Genomic DNA, 21,681 nt, shown 5'->3' with positions numbered 1-21,681 from the left:
GTTACTAGTTCTGTATCTCTCCAGTAACGAAAATAAGAGCTAACTGGCTAGAAGAATCTCAAAAATAACAAGGTATGGCCATTCAAATAACATACTTATTCAGTTATTCAATTTATACTAGACCAGGCTCTAACTTGRTAGGTGGATCATGAATTAATTTAAGCAGTGCAGCTACTAGGAGTGGGAAGCTGCTATCAGGTTAGTCTTCCTTACCAACTCCATTTGCTTTTATACTTACTTGGATGTTTTGGTTCAACAGCTACCCGTACAATTGGCGTAGCTTCGAAGTTGAGAGGTGTAAACGGTGGACAAGCTGGCGATGTTGACAATGTTGCAGATTTCAGCACAAAATCCTGCAAGCCTCCAATTCCTAATAGGAATCAGACAGAAAAAGAAAAGGACTGTCATATTAGATAATAGTTTTATGATCATGTGCTTAGAATTAAAAAGCAAAAATTATTCTAATTACAAAAATTCAGAATTTAAAACTCCTCGCTGTCCATACAAGGTATTTGTTAAAATGTTTGTGCACAATCTGAGTAATCAACTTGTTGGTGTGAGATTGGGTAATTCACCTCAGTTCCAATTGYTTTCCCTTGTATCTTAAAAAGTCATACCTTTTAAACTTTAAAAAGCAGGAAGGAGGTGAGGACTTTTTTCCCCCCTTTAATAYGCCCAGTCCATTTTACAGTTATTTTTGGTAGCTTAAATTTAGGAAAATTTAGATTTGAAGTAACCTCCATAGGTCACCTAATCCAACCTCCAGCCCAAAGCAGGGCTAACTTCAAAGTTAAATCAAGGTGCTCAGGACCTTGTTCACTAAATGTTTAAAGATCTCCAAGGATGGAGACTCCACGCCCTCTCTRGCCTAACTGCTCCAAAGCTTAAGTACCCTCACTGTGAGTAAGGTGTTTTTTGTTTTTTTTTTTCCTTATGCTCATTTGGAATTCCCCCTTTCTGCAATTTGATTCTTGTAACAAATTAACTCACAGCAAGTTACTAATTCTAATCCTAATACATTTTGTAATGTTGGCAAGTTGGAGGAAAAACAAGCCTAAATCATAAGAAAAAAAATTACAGGAAAGACATTAGCTATAAATCTACAAAATAGCTGCTGTAACTCCACATTTAGCCTTGGCTAGCTGGTTTGCACACTTAATACTCAAGATGATTCAAAACTATTGCCTTCAAATTCCTAACCAATAGGACATCATTCATAATTCAGAGCTACACATGCACTACTGCAAGTGGGTGAATAATAAAGACAACAAATAAAGCTGMTATTGATATATACAGTCACTTCTGATTCTGAAGTATAAATTAAAATGTAATTTATTACAGGACAACTGAAACCTTTGGCTCATAATCTATACCTGCTTAAAAATTAAATTTGCATTTGTAGATTACAGTGTATTTGTGTTCCCTCCTCCTCATTCTCTTCTGCATGCCAGAGCAGGGATAAGCAAGGAAGTTCTGCATCCCAGTCCTTCCTTATCACCCTAATACACTTCCAGGTTCTTTTCTTGGCTTGGTCTTCTGTATTTGAGGCCAGAAACAGAGAGGGCCAGTTCCACCCTATGAGATCATGAGGGAGTTTAAATTCTGAAGAGCCATTCTGCTGCAGAATCATCATCCGCAGGATCAGGCTGTTTAAGACTGAGTGTCTGATCAGTAGGATGTGCCAAACCCTAAAATGTCACTGCTTAAGAAAACCTGCCTCAAAATAACTGGAAGAAGAACAACACCCAACAGCTTTAAATACAGAACAGCAGATGCTACAAAGAAAATAAATCTGTATAAACTCGGTGTTGCACCTGACCTATGACCAGCATGCATTTCCTCTTTTTTGCTTATTCAACATGTGGTTTGAATGAAAAACATATGCTGGATCATCATCAGCAGAGACTGAGTAGAGGGGATGGTCCATTTTATTCTGATCTTCTCCAGCTGGTAAAAAGAAAATGATTTAGAGTGGGAGATAAATGGCTTCTTTTCACCGTATAATGTGAACCAGAGAAATCAAGCTACCAAATCTATTATTTTGGATCAACTTACTCTTTAATTGACACAAGTTATAGTATTCTTATTACCATAAAGAAAATTTAAAGCTCTCTGTTTATTTGTTTCATATTTGAACAAAAAAGTTCATATATTATACTGCTATCTGGAAACAGTGATATGCTACAAAGAAATCTGTCAGTTTCCATGAAATTGTTAGGTTTGCAACCTGAGCATTTTAATTGCTTCACTGTGTGGTTAAGCATACAGAAATACTCAGCTCCAATGAATCTATTTTTTTAAGCATTTTTGATTATGAACGTTGTTAAAAAGTATTTTATAAAGAAGATTAAAGATTTTTGGACACTTTTTGGTATAATATAATTATGAAAAGGTAGTATTTTTCTGGATAATATTAGATGAAGATGTTACATAACTAATTCAAAAGTACCGCATAAAATTCTACTAATTATACTGATGTATCTCAAACTTATTGTTTATCACGCTGAAATATCACGTACTGCTTCAGATCATAGATATTCTAAGCACATAATATTTGTATGTTAATTAGTTGAATAGAGTTAGAAAAGCCACTTCAAAGCTGAGCTTATGATTTTGCCTACCTTTTTAAGGCTGCTTTTGTCCTGTTTGGACTGTCACGAGATATCTAACATATCACAAATATTTTCCTTCTTATTTCTTCTACAGTACAATAATTTTAAAAAAGATGTGATGGAACCAGAAAAAAGAAAAAATTGCTTAATCAAGGAAGGTTAGAAAGCCTATTGTTATTTTATGACTTCTACTTTATGTTTTATGTTCTACTTTATGTTTTAAGATTAACAAATAAAATACTAAAAAGCATTATAAGTACTTTTGAATACTCATCTCTCAAAAAACAATGAGCTGTACAAGGTATGTAATTTGCCACTTAGTTARCTAAATATGCTTTTAGGCAGTTCGTTGTACGTTGCTTCACCTCCCCACCCCCGTTTTTCAAAAGAGAAGCTCTAGAAAAGTTCTAGTTAAAAATGTCTATAGGAATTTTTATGTGTGAGAATTAACAAACCAGGAAACTGCTTCTGTTTATTAAAGCTGTGGAGTGCCACCTAAATTCCCAATTTTATAGGAAAGAAAATGGTAAACTGATTGTTCTGAGGATCACATAAATTTCCCCAAAAAAAATATTTCTAGTATGCCTCTTATTTTGCTATATACTGTGTAACAAAACTTTACTTCTAGCACTGTACTTGGGACACTAAAGCCTTTTATTTCCAGTAGGAAGTCAAAGAACCTTTACACATTTCACATACGCTCTGCTTGACTGAAAGTCAGTTCACAGGGCAAAGATCTGYTACAGGGCAAAGAACAGTTACTATTGTAAATATATATATTTTTTTTCTTATGCATAGTCCTGTTGAGATTACAAGGGTTACAACGTAGAGAACTGGAAAGCAGGCTACACAGGCTGAACAGTCCTATCCACCTACTAATATCATATGAGATGTGATACTAACTAAGAGACTGGCCTACTCCTCTTAAATTCTATAAATACTTTGCTCCTACTGCAGGACAATATTTTTTTTGTTTTGTTTTGTTTTAAAAAAAAGCATTCTCACATACTACTCATCACCAAAGAAAGAATCACAGTGGCTGAACTCAACTGGACTCGAATAATAAGAGATGCTGGCAAAAATACCACTGTCCAGGGCGCAGTGTATGTGCCAAAGGACTTCACTGAAAGAAAGGTAATGTTACAAAGCTTAATGCTCAAATGGAAACACTCAGACAAAGCACCACTAATCCTGCAAATTCGGKATCATCTCTGAGAAAAACAGGCAAGCTTCCAAATATTATGTGGAAATACAGTTTAAAAAAAAAGATTAGAAATGTTATCTCTTGTCTTAATGAAGTCAATCCTACACAGAATTGGTTAACAAACTGATTTTTCCATAGCATATATTAAGAGTATTTGTCCACACAGAAACATAACTGGATATTTGCTTTTTACAGAGACCCTATTCAGATTACTCTGACAAATGGTTCGCATTGGCCTGAAATAAATGTATTTTGGGGTGTTAAAGCTATTATTTCAATACTAACCGTCAATCTGTAGGTTGAAAATAAACACTGAATTTAAGACTTCTTACTAGACAAGGATCTCACCACCAGCCTACGAAACAATGTTAAGGACTATCTTCTCAGTTCTGTTGTTCGATATTTAAAAGCAGACTGAATTATGCTGTACAACACAGAATTCCTACACAGATGCAGAAATGCTAGATTTATAGAGGTCSTCCTTTTGTTGAGTGCTTTATAACTATTACTTGTCCTAGAAGATAAGAATACTAAATTAAGTATATACTTAATTGCATCACTGGTGTTTTTACCATAGGATAGAAACTACATGGTAAAAATAGATCAGAACCTCATGACTGAAATTTTCAAAGCAGCAGAAGATTTAAGACAAGCCTACGTTTATTCTGTGCCTCTGTGTCTTGCTGGTAACCACCACACCTCAGACACTAATTTTGCAGCCTTTAAAGATAAAGTACACTTTTCCAACTAAATTCAGCTATCAAGATCTGAACACATAATAGATCAATTTCAAGATAYACATAATTAGTTTCTTTTGATGTAGGAAGATTTAGCATTTAATGTTCTTTCAGGATAAAAAGGTGCAGCAGACACCACCACCATGCAAAACTGCTTCAATCAGATAAGGAAATAATTCAGTTTGCAGTGTGAAAATCAACCAAAGAAGAATAAGAGCTGCTTAAATTTTAACTTCTGCCACATTGTTACTAGCCTCAGCACATCAGTTCAGAGGATCTTTATCTTCTCCCACTGATGATATCAGCACTTAAGCATCCTTGGCTGCCGCGGAATGGAGACATGTCAAGCTTTGGACTAACAACGTAAGGAACTAAGTAAAGCGAAGAGCTAATGTTAATCTTCCCATAAGGCTGTGTCTCCACTGAAACATATCATTTCTTATCAACATTGTTTGTTTAGAAGGATTAAGACTTTACAACATGCAAAGCCTCCCGGTTTAAATGCTCCAGGCAACAGTAGTGTGTATCAGTGAAGAAAGATTATGCAAGCRTATTCTAAATTCATGTAAAAGGAGGTGTGATAAAAACTCTGTAAATGTACACAATTTAAAATCTTAAGACTAGTATCTGCCCTTTGTTTCAAAGAGGTTACAAACAGACTAGAAACTTTATGATTTTCTTTGGACAGTAATAAATATCAAATACTTTTATTTTTTCCCCTCTAGTGAGAGGCATTTGAAAAGAAATATTTTTAAAAGGCGCTACTAGAAAGATACAAGGAAGTAAATTCACAAATCCACCTTAAAAATATCATTAACTCACATGTTTCCATTTTTTCCTCAAAATAAATTAAGCTAAATACCAACTTAATGCCAACTAAAATAAAAAGGGTGAAATACATTTAAATAATTCTAAAAATATAAAAAAATCAACAAAAAATAGCCCCAAATCAATAATCATTCCCTTCAGATCTATCCACAGAATTCTCTTTTGTCCAATACCTACCAAAAACCTGGAAAAGGTTATACCATTAGCACGCTGCTACCTGTTAGGGTGACTAATAAAGGTTCACTATTTCCTTGTACATTATGTATCAACCCTTATCTCTCCATTATCATCTGTAATTAAAAAAAAAGAAGAGGGCTTCTGCAAGTGGAAACAGGCTTTTTGTAGAAATGAACTCAGTTACAATAGTGTCTTTTATATTCAAGGTATCTTAAAATGTTTTACAAATTACTGGGGTTAAATGCACATAACTGTAGGGACTTCGGACAAGTAAGTAGCTACTACGTCTTAAGAATACCTTGCATTATATATTTAGCTCCTCAGATTTTAGACATGTTTCTCTTGAGTCTCACGGGCACTGCATCGAAACATCTGAGGGCAGAACTTGACCTTTCTATATTAGAAACTCTTTCTGAAAGAGAAGGGAATGTAAATCAAGACAGACCACATTCTAGCTGAGATTCATCAACTTTTTCCATAATGCAGACCACATGTTAGCACAGATTGCCAGCGAGCCTCCTCTTCTCATCTCTAATTGTGTACTTCCCCCTCAATCATTGTTACCTGCTTCTGTGGCAAGTGAAATTGCTTGTATGGAAAACAGAATTTTGTAAAGTATGTGCACTGTTTTAGCTATTTTCACTGCTTTCCAATGATTTTTGGAAAAAAAGTAAATTCAGCATTTTCTATTTCACTTCCTCTTTCCCAAAGTGTTTCCCTTTAGCTGAGACAGTACCATTCATGCAGCTAAATCTCTAAAGATCACAGGCTTTAGAAGCCTCTACTCTAATTTCTTCATGAGCTTCAAAAAAACAAGTTCAGCCTAAACATGTGCTAGAGATTAGGAAGCAGCAACTTCAATTCCTCAATACACGGGAGTTACAACAATATACTTTTAYTGCAGAACTTTACTTCTAGGTTCACAGTAGTCTGAGGGGGGAGTAGGCATAACTTTGTGGCCAGATGAGAGCAAACTTTCAGCCATACCGTTATTAAAGTTATAACAGAATTCCCTCCCCCAATGGACGCAATCACATGACAGCACATTAAATGCAGGAAGTGACTGTTGACATAAGAAGCACTTCAATGCTTTACTACTGAATCACTGAGGAAGGACCAAAAAAAGTACGACGGCAGCTCATTGAGTTCTTTCAGTAAAAAGGCTAGCAGTTTAAAAAAACAAAATAGTAGGTCTGCTTTTAAAAGAACTTCCAAGGTACCCGCAAAAACAAGAATTTTTAAGATGTAACATCAAATATAGCAATAATGTGATTTAACAGTGCGTTTGCCTAAAATTTCCTATTCCAAGATTACATTTTCAAAAAAAGGGCTGAAAATTTATATAATGAGTAAACAAACATCATTTTGTCTTGTGCAGAGATTCTTTGGAAAAAATACTATACATGTAATTAAATACTTTGAGTGCATAACATACACATTTCCTAATCATTGGCCGAGTTGGCCGTTGTAATTATAACGTTTCAAGAAAATGATTAAAAACTTTTATATTAAATGGTAAATGGTGATGAAGTGAGTGGATGGGAGGACCATCCACACCATGTATTGGTGAAAAGAAAGACACCAAAACTGTTACTGTAAAGCAGCTATTTGGTAAAATACTGATTTACCTTAAAGTAAACAAAATTAAACCAAAATCAGTTAACACTCCAAATCTGATTTCTGAGTTTACAGATAAGTTCAGCCATAATGAAATATTGATTTCTAATTTACTGAGTGAAGAAAATAAACACAGAAAATGGAAGTGCTTCAAATAACGATGTTTTCCTGTGCAACAAAATAATTTGTCATGCTGTACTATTTTTTGGAGAATGGAATTAAAGAAAGTGAATTTGACTTTTAAATATTTATGGTTAAACTTTCTTTCTGAGTTTCTGTACTAAAATTAAGTTCATGCTTAGATCTGTAACCTGTCCCCATCCCTGCTTAAGAAACTTTAATCTAACTTAAATTATCTTTCATCTTTCAACCTTAAACAATTCATGATATGGGCAATGATCTTTTGTGATTTTATAAAAAAGTTTATTTTACTAAATAGTAATATATTTTGTCTGAGCCTACACATCATAATTTTCTTCTATCTGTTAGCACAAGCTGACATCACTAGAAAGTATCAGTACCAAACTATAGCAAATACGTGGACAAGTATGTGTACAACATGACCGCATAGGCACTGGAAGTTAAACTTCAGTTAGCCTGTACATCAAACTAACACTTCCATTACATGTGGAAAGCATTTAGCACCACACAAAAGTCTTCAAGGGTTTTTGAAACATAAACCAAATTTTAGATATATAATTACTTTAAACAAACTATTGTAATTTGACCTGACAGCAACACATCTGAATTTATTTTTTTAAAAATGACTACAAGAACTTGAGAAGCAGTTCAGCTTCGTTATTGTCCCAAACGAATGGATTTGAGGAATGGTTACTTTAATGCATTTACTTTGATAACTGAAAAGCCCTTTGAAATGCTGATCTACTTTTATTTATCATCTGCTTTAGTAAATTATTCCATAAAATTGCATATTCTACTGAAAAACAGATCAGCTCAAATCATGTAGGATATTCTAGGCATGGGAAAGACCTTGCCTAGCGATCATCTATAAGGAATAAGGGAACAAAAAAAAAAACCTTCATTTTTATGTATTTGAGGCATGATGAAAGTGAGTGAAAAACCTAAAAAAAAAAAAAATAATAATCTGAAGTTCAGGAAGGTTTTGAACACGGTAACAAATTGAATTCTAATTTCTTGACTCAACTTTTCCCAGAAGAGAACAAAATAACTAGTTTCAGCTAATAGATCGATAATACGAAATTATTTTTTCTGAACTCAGGTTAGAAATAGCATACTCTAACAACCAACAGACCATTAAGAGAAAACGTCATTTTACTTTTTATTCAGCGTTAGTACTATTTGCAGAAAATGGGCAGACTTCATCTTTATACTGTTTTCTTAAATTGTAGATTATAAGAAATCAGTAACATCTGTTACTTCCAGAATCAATTGTAAGCAGTGTTAAAATTAATGAGGCCTTCAGGCACTGAAGGAATTCATTTTAATCCATAGAACTCTTGGAGGTTTTGTCATGTTGTGCCTCGAAAAGGCTACATGAACATATTGCTACAAGTTCTGCATCAGATAGCCAAGGGATACGGGGAATTCAAAACTACTGCTGGAAGTACCAGTGAGAAAGATAAAAACTGATTTTTTTTCTCCTTTCTTGTGTTAGATTTTAGAATTTATCAGACTGTGGGATCTACATACACTCAATTTACTTTACTTCACCAGTTAAAATAGAATATGAGACCTTCACCACTCAACGCAGCAGGTAAGCACACAGATAGGCTAATCAGTTACTAGGATATTTCAAAAATCACAAGCGGAAGCATACCAGTGACCAAATGTGTATAATATCCTGTGGGAAATGCCCTACTGAGTCAGTGACCATTTTTCCTGCTAACTTGTAAGAGACGTAACTAACTAATCCAGATTCAAATTCCCAAAACCTGAGCCTATTACTATTCCCAATGCCTAATTCTTTCTTTCTAAGGCAATTTCCCAGCACACTGCAATTGCTTATAAATGATTTCTGCTTGCTTATTTGGTAAATACAGCTTGGTGTTCCAAASTACCACAAATAATGGATAATTTCAATCTACATTACATAGAAGTTGGTGCTCATTTTAATTAAAGTATTTTAAGAATGATAAAGAATAAAATACAATTTGATCTGAAGCTACAAGAAATGTTTAAATAGCTCATTTGTAGGTACAAGCAATAACATTTGGGGGAATAATTAATTAGAAGAAAGATTCTAACAAGGGAAAGCGCTTTTCCAAAGCCTTGGATTATGAGCATTTGACGTAACGGGTATAAAAACAGATGGCATTAAAGGGAACAGGAAAATGTCTTACATATACTTGTTTTATCACCAGTCTAGTAAGTTTCTAATAATTTTGAGCACACTTTTCAGCTTAACAGCAACCTAAATTGAAAAAAATAAAGATAAAACATGCAGATTAAAAAAAAAAAGCCCAAAACAATAAACCATTTATAGCCACCCAACAACCTACCATAGCTGGGCCATACATACTATTCTCAGAGTGGAAGGAGATGTGCTCTAAATATTGCAGATAAAATGAACTGGAATAGTGACAAGATTTTTGATAAGTAAAGATGGAGTTCCAAAACAGGTTATCTCAAACATGTACATTAATCCTTGACAAAAGTACCTAAGAAATACCAAATAGTAAAAATCTGCAAAAGATATCCTGCCAACTCTTCGTCGTTCTGCCTAAAATAGGTTTTTGACACAGWGATACAAAAACTCAATTTTTTTTCAGAGAAAAAAAAATGTATTTGAATCATGATGGTCACAATTCAGCTTCATGACAAGTATTTCTGGTAGACTGTATCTACAAAAACTAAGTGCAAAAAACATATCCAATAAGAAGATGAAAACATTTAACAATTAAGATTGCTACTCCTCACCCTGTCCCTAATTTTTGTTTCTAAAGAAAGACTGCCATTTTCCCACTAATTTTTTGATGAACAGGTTGCGCAGAGAGGTTGTGGAGTCTCCTTCTCTGGAGATATTCAAAGTCCGCCTGGACACAACCCTGTCTAACATGCTCCAGGTGACCCTGCTTGAGCAGGGGGGTTGAACTAGATGATCTCCAGAGATCCCTTCCAACCTTACCCATCCTGTGATTCTATGATGACTCCAGTTAAAATATTACCACTAATTCATACATCACATAGTTCTGACTTCCTAAAATATTGTAACATATCCATTTTATTGACTTTAGGTGAGTAAGACTATAGGAGAAAATATATCATTCTTAAGACATGAGAATTCTTAGCAACAGAATGGATGACCATTTAACTGAATTTGGTTTTAAAATGCTCCTTTACTTTACAAGGGAGAAAAGAAATAGAATTAACCCGCCCTCTGATTTTTAATGCTCCTTACAAAATAGTAAGATTTGATTTTACTTATGCTCCATCAATCGACATGCATTGCTACCATCCCCAGCACTACTCTCTTCATTTGTTGAAAACAAGCACACGCTTGGGACAGAAGATACCAGGAAGGGAGCCTAGAGCTTAAAGATCTCCACACCAGCTAATGCCTTAATGCCTAATTTTCTTTCCTTCATTTRTATTACAGGGTAAGACATCCAGCTCCAAAATGCAGAGTCTAAGAATGCCATCTTGAGGAGACCAAAGATGCTCTAACAACTAGTTGGCCTCCAAACGGGCATTTCTGGCTGCATGATCCCATGCCTTCCCTGGCACCAGCACTAGCATTTGTCAGAGGCCAAGGGAGCCGATTCAGGGAGCTAAATCAGAAGAAAACTAGCCTAACAAAAAGGCACTTCCCATTTTTCACTCCTTGAACTAACAGGGCAGGAAAAATTTGTAAAATGTTTTAATGTTTGTAAAAGACACTTCTAACAAGCCATCCGAGAGAAAGCAAATTGAAACATTAATTGGAGTGAAACACCTACAGCGTGATGAAGCCAACAGGAAGGATTAGTAACCAGGGACACTGCAKGTTTAACAATCAGCAGGTTATAAAACTAGTTAAGAGATCTTTCTCTCYCCCATCCACGTAGAACAGGCAGTTAACACCTCACGGTCCTGAAACGAGCTCATCTGCCTCAGCGCCTCACTGCCACCCSCGCAGCAAGGAGATGGCTCTGGCTGCCGTTCTGCTGACTAAACAGAGTAGCCCGTGAACGCAGTATCATGTATCACCCACGAGCAACAACAGCAGCTCGGCGGCTGCTGCTTCAAGACAAAGTAAAATCTTAAAGCACAGGACGTCAGCTGCCTTTCTGAACAAAAGAAATGTGACCATTTGCCACTGCTAGGTATCAGCTTTAAATACTTCAGAGGGGTTCTGGGCACACGCTTTTCATTTCTACTAGAAATGGCTCACGATATACTTGATTACTTAAGTAACTTTTTTCTTTCCTTTTTTTTTCTTTTTTTTTTTTTTTTGGTTGAGAAGCAATACTTCCAACACACTAGGTCATACTTCCTGATGGGATAATTTATACAAAAGAATCCCTTAAAAACGGAGTATGTTTTTAGTCTCATTTCCAAAGTAAAAGCAACTTATGTAATCACATGTTCTCGCCTCAACCACTTTTAAACACATGGTCAGGTTCCACTCAGTTTAACAGAGCGAGAATACCGTCTGCTCAGACAAAATCCCGTTTCCACAAGTTATGTAAAATTAATGGCTAAGAAGAAAAAAGAGACCAAAATTGGTGAGCTCACTGAAAAAAAAGGGCAAGCAAAACATAATCATTACATATTCTGCTTGGAAGCAGCTGTCTGGCGACCAGCGTGCACATGCTGGCCGGCCAATGGGGACACACACAATTGCAGGAGAGGCGTAGCCTAGGGGCAAGCTGAGGATTTTAAGGACACCAGTCCACAGGAATCTTGGCTTTGTTAGTACCACTGCTCAGAGAACTTGCTTTTTGAACGTGTCACAACACAATTAGTCTTTTGTGGAGCAGATCTGAAAATTTTAACCACCAAGATTCCATACGTTTCAGCTCCTGTTCTGAATGCTCCTCAAAACACAAATCTGCATCACTGAATCACGTAGGTTGTCATTCACAGCTCCTCAAACGTGTCTTCAAGTTCCTTGCCCTCGACACCACTAGCAGACTAAAGAAGGGGGAAACAGTTTGAAGAATCTAATTGTTGATACTTACATACAATAACTGATGTAACAACAATTGCCAGCAGGTTCATGTCATCTTTTTGACTAATGGATTCACAGTCATGCTACTGACAATGGTTGACCCAATACTTTAACATGCATAACACATTATTTATACAAATCTTAACACATGACACTTGGAAAACACCAAGTATTTAGATGAATATTTGTTGCTCAATAACATATTTCAGAAATCCAACTAGTAACTGAGACAGACCTCTATCAAACTTGTCTGTGACCATACTTTATCCTCTGAAGCAGGAATTGAGCATAGTAAATAAACTGACTTATCCTAAACATAGTAACCTACTTAATTGCATAATTCATACATTCAGAGCATGTTTTTTTTCAGGAGGACACTGTGTTAGTTCAGATCTGCTTACATTCAAGTCAACAACAGTGGGCTTAAACCAAGACCCTTTGAAAAAATGTGCCCACTTCAAATTCATTAGGACGACAGAAATCTCTCCACTCTGAAAAGAAAAGCTTTCACTCAAGTTTCAGATGGTATCTTTTTACTCATGACATTTTTGCTAATGGAGTCTCATTACCTTCCTTACACAAATAGGCTAAGAAACAAAGATGGTGATACAAAAATTGCAGTATCAAATTAGGTGAACTATCTACCAAAACATATATGCACAAGGGACACTTACCAAGCACATAACCCCACAAAAAACACAAGCTAGAGTCCATGACTTCTATGACTGAAGAGTGGCCTTGGAAAATGGAGCCTACCATTTTTTAAAAATGGTGACTTCAGTTTTGCCTAGACCCATAGCAGATCTCTCTGATGAGAACTTGATAGTAAGGACCAAGAAGAGTTAGCGAAGAGTTGTATTTATTTTTGTCTTTATTATATGCAAAAAGTTACCTAAATTTGGTTCCAGGTATCAATCCGGCCAAAATTTTAAAATATAGTCAAGTCAGAAGTTGTTCTTCATCTTCAGTCCAAAACCCAGAAGTAACAGCCCCTCAAACATCAGCTTTATCTCTCCATAACCAGAATTAAACAAGTCTTTATAAATAATATATTCTTAGAAATTTAGATTGTAAAACCTGTAAAGAGACGCTAAAAGTTTTGCTTACACTTGCAATTTTCAATTCATATAGTTTTGACAATGAAATTAGACTAGCTCTTCACAGGTAAGTATAAATGAAACTTACACTGCTTGGTTTGAAATTCCTATAGGAAAGTATGTTTAGTAAATACTAGCTTTTCTAACAATTGACTAAATGATAAACAACTACACACAATCTAACCTTTCAGTCTAAACTAGCCAATGCTGCCCCTTTAACACTGTTGTTTAGCTGTGCTCCACAGAGTCTGACATCAGTTGATACTCCTAAATATAGCTCTGCCTTAACTCCCCCCCACAGTTCACAAGCCAGACAAAGCCAACCTTATGACTCACAGCCTTTTACAGGCCAAACAACCCTCACAACACTTTGGCAGTTTAATGTGAAGCATGAAACAATACCAAAATCTCAGAAAAATATTTATAAACTAACACATAGCCTTTATTAAGAATCTCTTGACCTGTAACATTCTGCCCTTTTTATAGGCAGGATTTCAACTCTCTGCAACTGTGTCCAAGTACAATGGGGTTGGGTGCAAAATTAACTCGAAACTGGTCTTTCTCACTAACACTCCCATGCCTTCACTGAAATCCCCTTCTTCCTCCTTTTTCTGAACTCCTTGAAAAAATCTTGGTAACAACAGACCGTGAAAGCAAGAGAGAAACACATAAAGCAATAAAAGGATTTTGTGGCTAGTTCAAATGTAGAAGTAGAGGTATTACACAACCACAGACGGCATTTATTGCAAGAATGCTGTATATGGCGAGCGCTAGATCTGTTACTCAATAAGATAAACACTTGTTCACACGCGGGTGTGAAAGCATGTATACTGCTTCCCTCTCCGTTACACAGACGGCCTGGCTAAGATTAGGAAGTGTCATAGCAGGATTTTAAAACACTTCAAAATAAATTGTCTTCATGGATTAGTGGCTTATATTGTATTTAACTATGCCAGTTAGAAGAGTTTCTGAATTTGCTTAGGTTGTGATTTACTAAAATATTCTCACACACTTTATTTCATCAGTGTTGGGTAATCAAGGTAATCAAAAAGAAAAACGGAGGTTGAAAGAGCAACAGATGAAAAGGCAGACAGAAAGGGGAAATCTGCAGCAAAAATCTGAGGCTGAGGGGAAAACAGAGGATTGCAGAGTCAGGTTAACACTGCAGAAACCGGCTGACAGAGCTTAGAAGTTTCCACTGTCTGGTCATTACTTTGGGTAGAAGGCAGTTAGTATAGACACATGAAAGTTAAAGAAATACCCATAAAGGAGTTTTTCCATCTCTGTCTAAAATACAACAGTAGTTTTTCTTCAGGACAAGGGAAGTATCAAATAACAACCATTTTTTAAAAAGTAGCTGAAGACTACATTTTAATGACAGTGGCTTTAGCCAATACTATATGACCTCTGAAATCAATATAATTATTTTTAAGCTGAGCTATTGAGAAAAAGTAGGTGCAATACTGATTGAAGACTGTTGGCTTTCAGAGTGCTCAGATTTATTTGAGTCAAAACATCAGTAGATTTTAAGCATGAAGAAATGCACATCAAAACAATAATCCAAAGTTTTTAATATGTTAAAAGAGTAGTATCCATACCTTTACCCAGAACTAAAGTAACCATACATCTTAATATTCTGTGAAAAATAGTGCCTTCTGGCTTCACACTAAACAGGAATTAGAAAATAGTTTGAGATAAAAAAAAGTTACCTCATTCCTATCTCATTTCTAGTCAAGAAATATTTGGAAATTAATATCGCCACTTTCTTCAACTAATCTGTTTTGTTAAGGAATGATAACTACTCTAAAACCAAAGGAAAAAAAATGACCCCAAATCCACACACACAGTGTTGATTTTAAAGTCACTGTTCAATTCATTTAGTGCAATATTACTACTCAGGGACTTCCTAATGATGTTAAATTAAAATACAGTCCAACAAATCCCTCTAAATTTTCATAACAAGATACATTAATTCAATAGAAATAGGCAAAACACTTAACTGCAACAGCTTTTGTTATTTAAGCTTCTTACAGTCCACAGTCATCATTATTAGCCCATTGGCCACAACAGTCAGGAACAGAAGTCACTGTGGATGTCCAAACCTTTATGTAAAGTTTATGAAGTTTTTTGAAAGGCTCTCTAGTAATGTGTAGTTTCTCTCCAGATACACCATTCAAAAATAGCAACTCCTGAATTTTAGTCCAGACATCTAAAAACATTCAAGGAGATCATTTAATACTCAAAACAGTCATGCACTTGTACTGAGAATCTTGCACTAAACTCTGTATTTTCAGTGCAAAGCAAAGCAAAGCCCCCTCTTTTTTCTTTTTTTAGCTTTAGAGGTTTGCAAGAGGTTTGTTTAAAGATGTAAAAAAGCCTTATGCAATCAGAATCATTTAAGAGAGCTTCAATTTTGCATAACCTTCAACAAGAGATTAAACTGGAAATAATGAACTTAATAAATTCAAGGAATCATAAATCTTAAATTGCTAAAAGGGCCCATATACAGAGAAAAATTTTGGTATGAAAGGAGCTGAAAAAGGTAAGATATTACAGAAAATAGTCAGAAGGCACGAAGGCACAAACTATGTAAAAACAGTGACAAACCAGATTTAACCAAAAAAACTCAATGCTGCCTATAGAAAAAATATTTTTCTCCACCACTCATTCATTGCCTCTTTCAGGATACAGAGAGGGTAACACGTGGAGATGACTAAATTTTAATTTCTACATCCAACTTCCTACTCTCCCAAAAAGTTACATTTGGTATATTTTAGTACAAATAAATATCAGAATTCAAAGTGAAAATATTTTATGCCTTTGATATGATTATCCAGGCAGGTGACTTGTGTTATTTAAAAGATATGATAAAGCACATTGTCCTGTTTGAAACTGAAACAGCATAAAGAAGCAGCACTGTAAGTGAAGCATGGCTTTATGGAAAACTTGCACACACAGCCCCTAATTTGGCTAAATTAAGTTATCCTCAACTTAAAAGTCTGTGCTTAAAGTGATTATTCTGTATGTATTTCTGAAATGACACTGCAGGTTCATAGTTTTATCAAAAACCTATGGCCAAATGAAACAGAGGAAATGAAATTCTTTCAGAATACCTTTCTTAATTTTTAGAAACATTTATAGAAAAATACTTCTGAAAAGCAAATTCTCCATTTAATTCAGAAGTAGGAAAACAATCTTAATATCACTTTGTGTAGAGGGATTAAAGGTTCAACTATATAATCCAGACACAGATCCTTGTTCAATCAGGCAATTACACCTCTGTTGAGAGGTGAACCTTAAAACCAAATTCCTCAAATTATAAATGCTTGCTAGCTCACTCAGTCATTTATTCCAGCATCCTTGTGTCCAAATTCATCCTTGAACAGAGGCTTCATAGAATCATAGAATCAGTAAGGTTGGAAGGGACCTCTGGAGATCATCTAGTCCAACCTCCCTGCTCAGCAGGGTCACCTACAGCRTGGTAGACAGGGCTGCATCCAGGCAGACCTTGAAGATCTCCAGACAAGGAGACTCCACAACCTCTCCGGGCAACCTGTGCCAGTGCTCTGTCACTCCCACAGGGAAGAAATTCCCCCTCACGTAAATTGACTTCTCAATTCATCATACAATATTCCACTGCTGCCCTAACAGGCAGGATATGAAATATCTTACATATGAAATTCCAACAACTTGAAGTACAAAATGAAAATAACTCCAGTTCATCTATCATAGATCCTCACTTATAAACAGATACAATAGTCTCTTGAGATTTTCTATTAAGACAAGTTAGATTAAAGTCATTAAAAGCAGAGGATAAGAAAAAAAGACTGGAGAAGGTTATACCATAAACAGTCACTAACAAAACTGATATTCTACTTCAGAACAGGATACTCTAGATCCATCCCCCCCCCAAAAAAAAACACCACCTCAAAGTAATTTTTGTAAGTAGACTGGGGATATAGCTTCTTCAAATAAAACTTCAAAACTTTGCTGTATATCCTCAAAATCATCACTAACATATATCAACACATTAGAAAAAAAATCCCTCTTAAAACATTATGGATGTGCAAAGTTCATCCAGTTCTCTGAAAACTCCTATTCTATTACTTAAGGTTTCCATTGCTACCATTTTGCATTGGTGAAAATAACAACTTTAACACTCTCATGCTCCGAATCTAAAGGAAATTTCTTACAGTACTGGCCAAGTAACATAGTTCTTTCTACAGATAACTGTTCCCCAGCCTCAGAACGTCAGACAAAGAAAGGGAGTGAGGTTCCCCCAACTCGCACACTAATCCTGATCTCGGGTGCATTTTTAGTAAGACACTTGTGTGTAAAAATTAGCAGCTAATAAATTTGAAGTCCCAAGCCCCAAAGTTACCTCTTCCTAGGGCAAAAAGGGGGATGATATACAGAGAAGACTGCCTGCACCTCAAGCCCTCTTCCCAGTCTATTTCTAGCTCTTTTCTATTAAGCAGCTCCATAGCATGTGCCTGCTGCTGTGCTGTGAGCTTCTTCAAGCAGCAGTGGTATGAAATTGTTCCGATTCTCGTTAGTCTCACTGCTGCCCACAGGCATACAGGTAGCAACAATGAGCACAGGCAAGTCTGGGCAGTTCTCACTCTGGTACTATCTGGGAAAACTCAAGCATCAGCAGTCACTGAGGCTACCTATATGCCAACCCTGAAGAATCAGCAACACTTGCTTCATGTTTGGAAGATTATCTAGAAATTCAATTTTCATTTTCATGAAAGATCATAAATAATCTAAAGTTACTTTAAAAATAAGTACAGAATATTTTACCATTCCATTTTTTTAAAAAAGTTAAATATTTATTTTTTAACATTATAATCTAACAGTGATCAAAAGCAAATTTCAAGGTATTTTGGCCAGATGAAAAGTAATATTTTATTTTAAATCATCTTATACAGCTCTATTTTTAGAATGCCATTAAAAAGACTTATCTTCTACTAGTGCGGCTATAKGTATATTTAAGATCTCACAATAACCTCCTGAAAATAAGAGCAGAAAATATTGCCTGGTATAATCGAGGGTGGAAGACATTCCTGAGGCACAACAAAATCCAGAAGTGCATTTCTTCAAACATAAATTTGTAACAAAAAATTACTAGGCTTAGACTATTTTTATTTTCCTTTTAGTCTTAGAAGAGTCTATGCTCAGAAAAATAGCAAAAATAAAGCTACTCAAAAGGCAATTTTAAAACTTTAGTTATGGCAATGTCATATTACCATATAAAGTCACAGTTCTCAAAATATTACATCTCTCACCTAAGCCAAGTTTTTTCCTTGTCAGTGTCCTATGCTCTATATGTTGTTACTGGTTCAAAAACATGACGAATCACTTATTTCTTTTGAAATCAACTTTGTCAATTCAAATTTGCTGAAATGAAATCACAAATACAAAAATTAGTAGAAATGATAAGGCAAATTTGAAATTAGTTTATTAGCTGTGCACCACATTATGTTATATTGCCCAGTAAGCAACACAGATTACTCAGTCTGCCTGTGGAAATACCCACAGCAAAGAGCAACTACAAAGGGACTAAACACACTGCAGCAAAAATAGAGTTAAGAAAATGGTTTCAGTATCCAGCATTGAAAAGGCCAGACYGGCTCAAACACTGCATCAACGATTACTTTTTTAGGTGAAAGAAACAACTTGAACATATTCAAATTTTCAACACTAACTTTTCATAAAATACTGATTGGGTAGAAGGTTAATATAGATATAGCAATTTCAGGTAAGCGCAACAGTTCATAAATAAATGCCATATGCTAACGAAAATTATTTAGTTATCTRTACCTTCTCCTGAATAATGCTAGATTACTATACACCAATTAAAAAAAGCATGATTTTTATGAAGTGATAACGTGGCAGTTAGCAATAAAAATTTTAACAAAACTGAAGACAAAGGTTTCAGTTTTCTTTGTCTCATTCACTGTTTTCTCCTAATTTCAGTAACACTCTTGAGAAAGACTGCCCTCCTGTGTTCACGGATCTACGCCGAGCTGAGACAGCCCATGCAGCTGGAATCACTTCAAGCCGGCTACTTTCTATAATCGCGTTACTGATTCAGAGAGTGAAATTAGCCCACCAAATGTTTGCACAGAAATAAAAGGCTGGTGCAACAGCAGGACTGTTCCTAGGGCTTTCACAGAAGGAGGTAATGCTTGCTAGCTGGCACCAGTCCTAGAAAGCCATTCTGGGCCTTTAAAATGGCATCTCTGCTTGCAGCTGCTCTTTGCTCTTAACAGAGGCTGCTTATTAAAAGCTCCTAAATTGTTCGATGAACTCCTGAAGGAATAAAATGCTTGTTAGACACCTTGTAATGAGGTTAGCTATACTTATTTTATACCAGATCTTCATGCTAACTGCAACAAAACACAAAAAGCACTTCAATGGTCATACAGGCAGCTCCAAGAAAAAATTGATTTGTGTACGTTAACAAACGGCAGCCATTGCTGTGACACTTACAGATAAAAAGCAGTATACATCTCAATTTTATGATCCTTGTCATTCTGAACATGTGTGCGTGTGCACATGGGCAACATGCATTTAAGATCATTTTATTCTATCGAACAAAAAAAGTATCACTTTATGATCCTTCATTTACTTATTCCAGAACAATCTCTATTAACAACAACAACAAAAAATATCATTCATTCATGTAGAAACTTAGCAGTCAATGAACATTCTTTTCAAGTACTGCCAACGCTGTCTTCAGAAACATGTTCCTTTGTTTTTCTATCAGCCGTTAGCTTTAGTTACTTAAAAATAAAAATCAGGAGTCTCAACATTGGAATCTTAGGCCTTTCATCTGTACCTGATACCATCACAAAAAGCACTACTTCCTTCTGCCTGTTTAAAGTAATTTTTTGCACCATCTCCAACAACTGTTTGTGCTACTAGAACATCAACTCTTTTTCTTTGGACAGAAGTACAAAAAAAATTTTTACCCTTCAATTAAAAGACAGCAGCAAGAAAAATAAATTCCAGGCCAAACATTTTTAACAAAAGTAGGAAAAACAGGAAGCTATCATGTGCATCTGGAGCGCATGTGCTTGCTCAATCTTAACTTGTGAGTCTCATTTATTTTCTTCTCATATATCACTTTCTAATTTTTCCTTTGTCACTTTGAGGATCACCCACTAAGTTATTTTTATGCTCCTCAAACATAAAAATATCAAAACAAGTGTTACAAAATAATTCTMTTCCTGTATTTGTATTTTTCTCATCAGTTTTTTTAGAAGAAAAATATAGGTATATAATCTTATATGAGAATAAGCATGTTCCCCAGTTGCTCTTGCTTTCTCCAGAACAGACTCATTAATGCTTTAAAATACTTATGTGACAGAGGCAGTCTTAACTTAGATAATATCTAACATTCTTAACATAGGAATATCACTGAAAACATTTAGAAGTTGTCTATAATTTCCTTTGTGTAACTTTTAGTCCTATTTTACTTTAAGTTATCATTTTTCCTATTGGCACAGAAGTAATGTTTTCATTCATAAATGGATGTAATCACTACTGCTTCCACATACCTTTCATAAACAAAAATAGAAAGAAAAGTTATTGTTAATTTTCTTATTTGCGTACCTGCATTATTAGTCTTTGACAGCTTGTTAAACAATACCTAATATGACTTGGCAAACAGAAGAGCTTACAAACACTGCATATGAGATCCAAATTAAATCAGTTAACCCTTCACAACTGGCATTTACAGTTTTCCTTTTTTAAAAGGAATCTAAGCACTAGTAAGAAGTACCGAGATTATTAAACTACAGATCAATGAATTCACACCAGAGGTTCACTTCTCAAATACAACACATCAGGAGAAGATATTCACATGGCAGCAGGAACCTGCAGTACCACAGGTGGTAGCCTAAGAAGAGGGGAGTGCCCAGGCAAGAACCTAGGTTTCTCCACTACCCTGAGGCGTTTAGGCAGCCAGAGGCCTGGCTGTGCCAAGCTCCTCTGCTACATTTTTATTGCAGCAAAGTGGGATACTTTCTTTCAAGAGTGAAGCAGTTATGGTAGATTGGTCTTTGTATGATGCTAGATCATGAGGTCAGCATCAATCACACTGTCACTGAAAAACACAGGACAGTCAGAAAGCCTTTGTATTTAAATGTTCAAGTATTGTTTCTCTTCTTCAGAGTTTAAATAAAAAAAAAAAGGAATAATATTTTCAAACTAATGCATAGACTCATAGACTCCTATGATCATCTAGGTCTGTGAATTACGTTTTCTCTCC

At 35.4% G+C, this 21,681-nt stretch overlaps 1 protein-coding gene across 1 annotated transcript in view; it reads right to left on the bottom strand.

The window, feature by feature from the left end:
• The window catches only part of EFL1 (elongation factor like GTPase 1), a 90,261-nt gene that overhangs the window by 28,887 nt on the left and 39,693 nt on the right, over window positions 1-21,681 (bottom strand). Inside the window, exon 16 of the mRNA XM_085303478.1 lies at window positions 239-370. Coding sequence (XP_085159604.1) covers window positions 239-370 — 132 coding nt within the window. The remainder of the gene's footprint in view (window positions 1-238; window positions 371-21,681) is intronic.

Source organism: Rhea americana, unplaced genomic scaffold (genome assembly GCF_003343005.1).
Source record: "Rhea americana isolate MKP2758 unplaced genomic scaffold, rheAme1 scaffold_2, whole genome shotgun sequence".
NCBI lineage: Eukaryota > Metazoa > Chordata > Aves > Rheiformes > Rheidae > Rhea > Rhea americana.
Note: the sequence above shows the minus strand (reverse complement) of the source record. Positions and strands in the feature narration are given on the sequence as shown.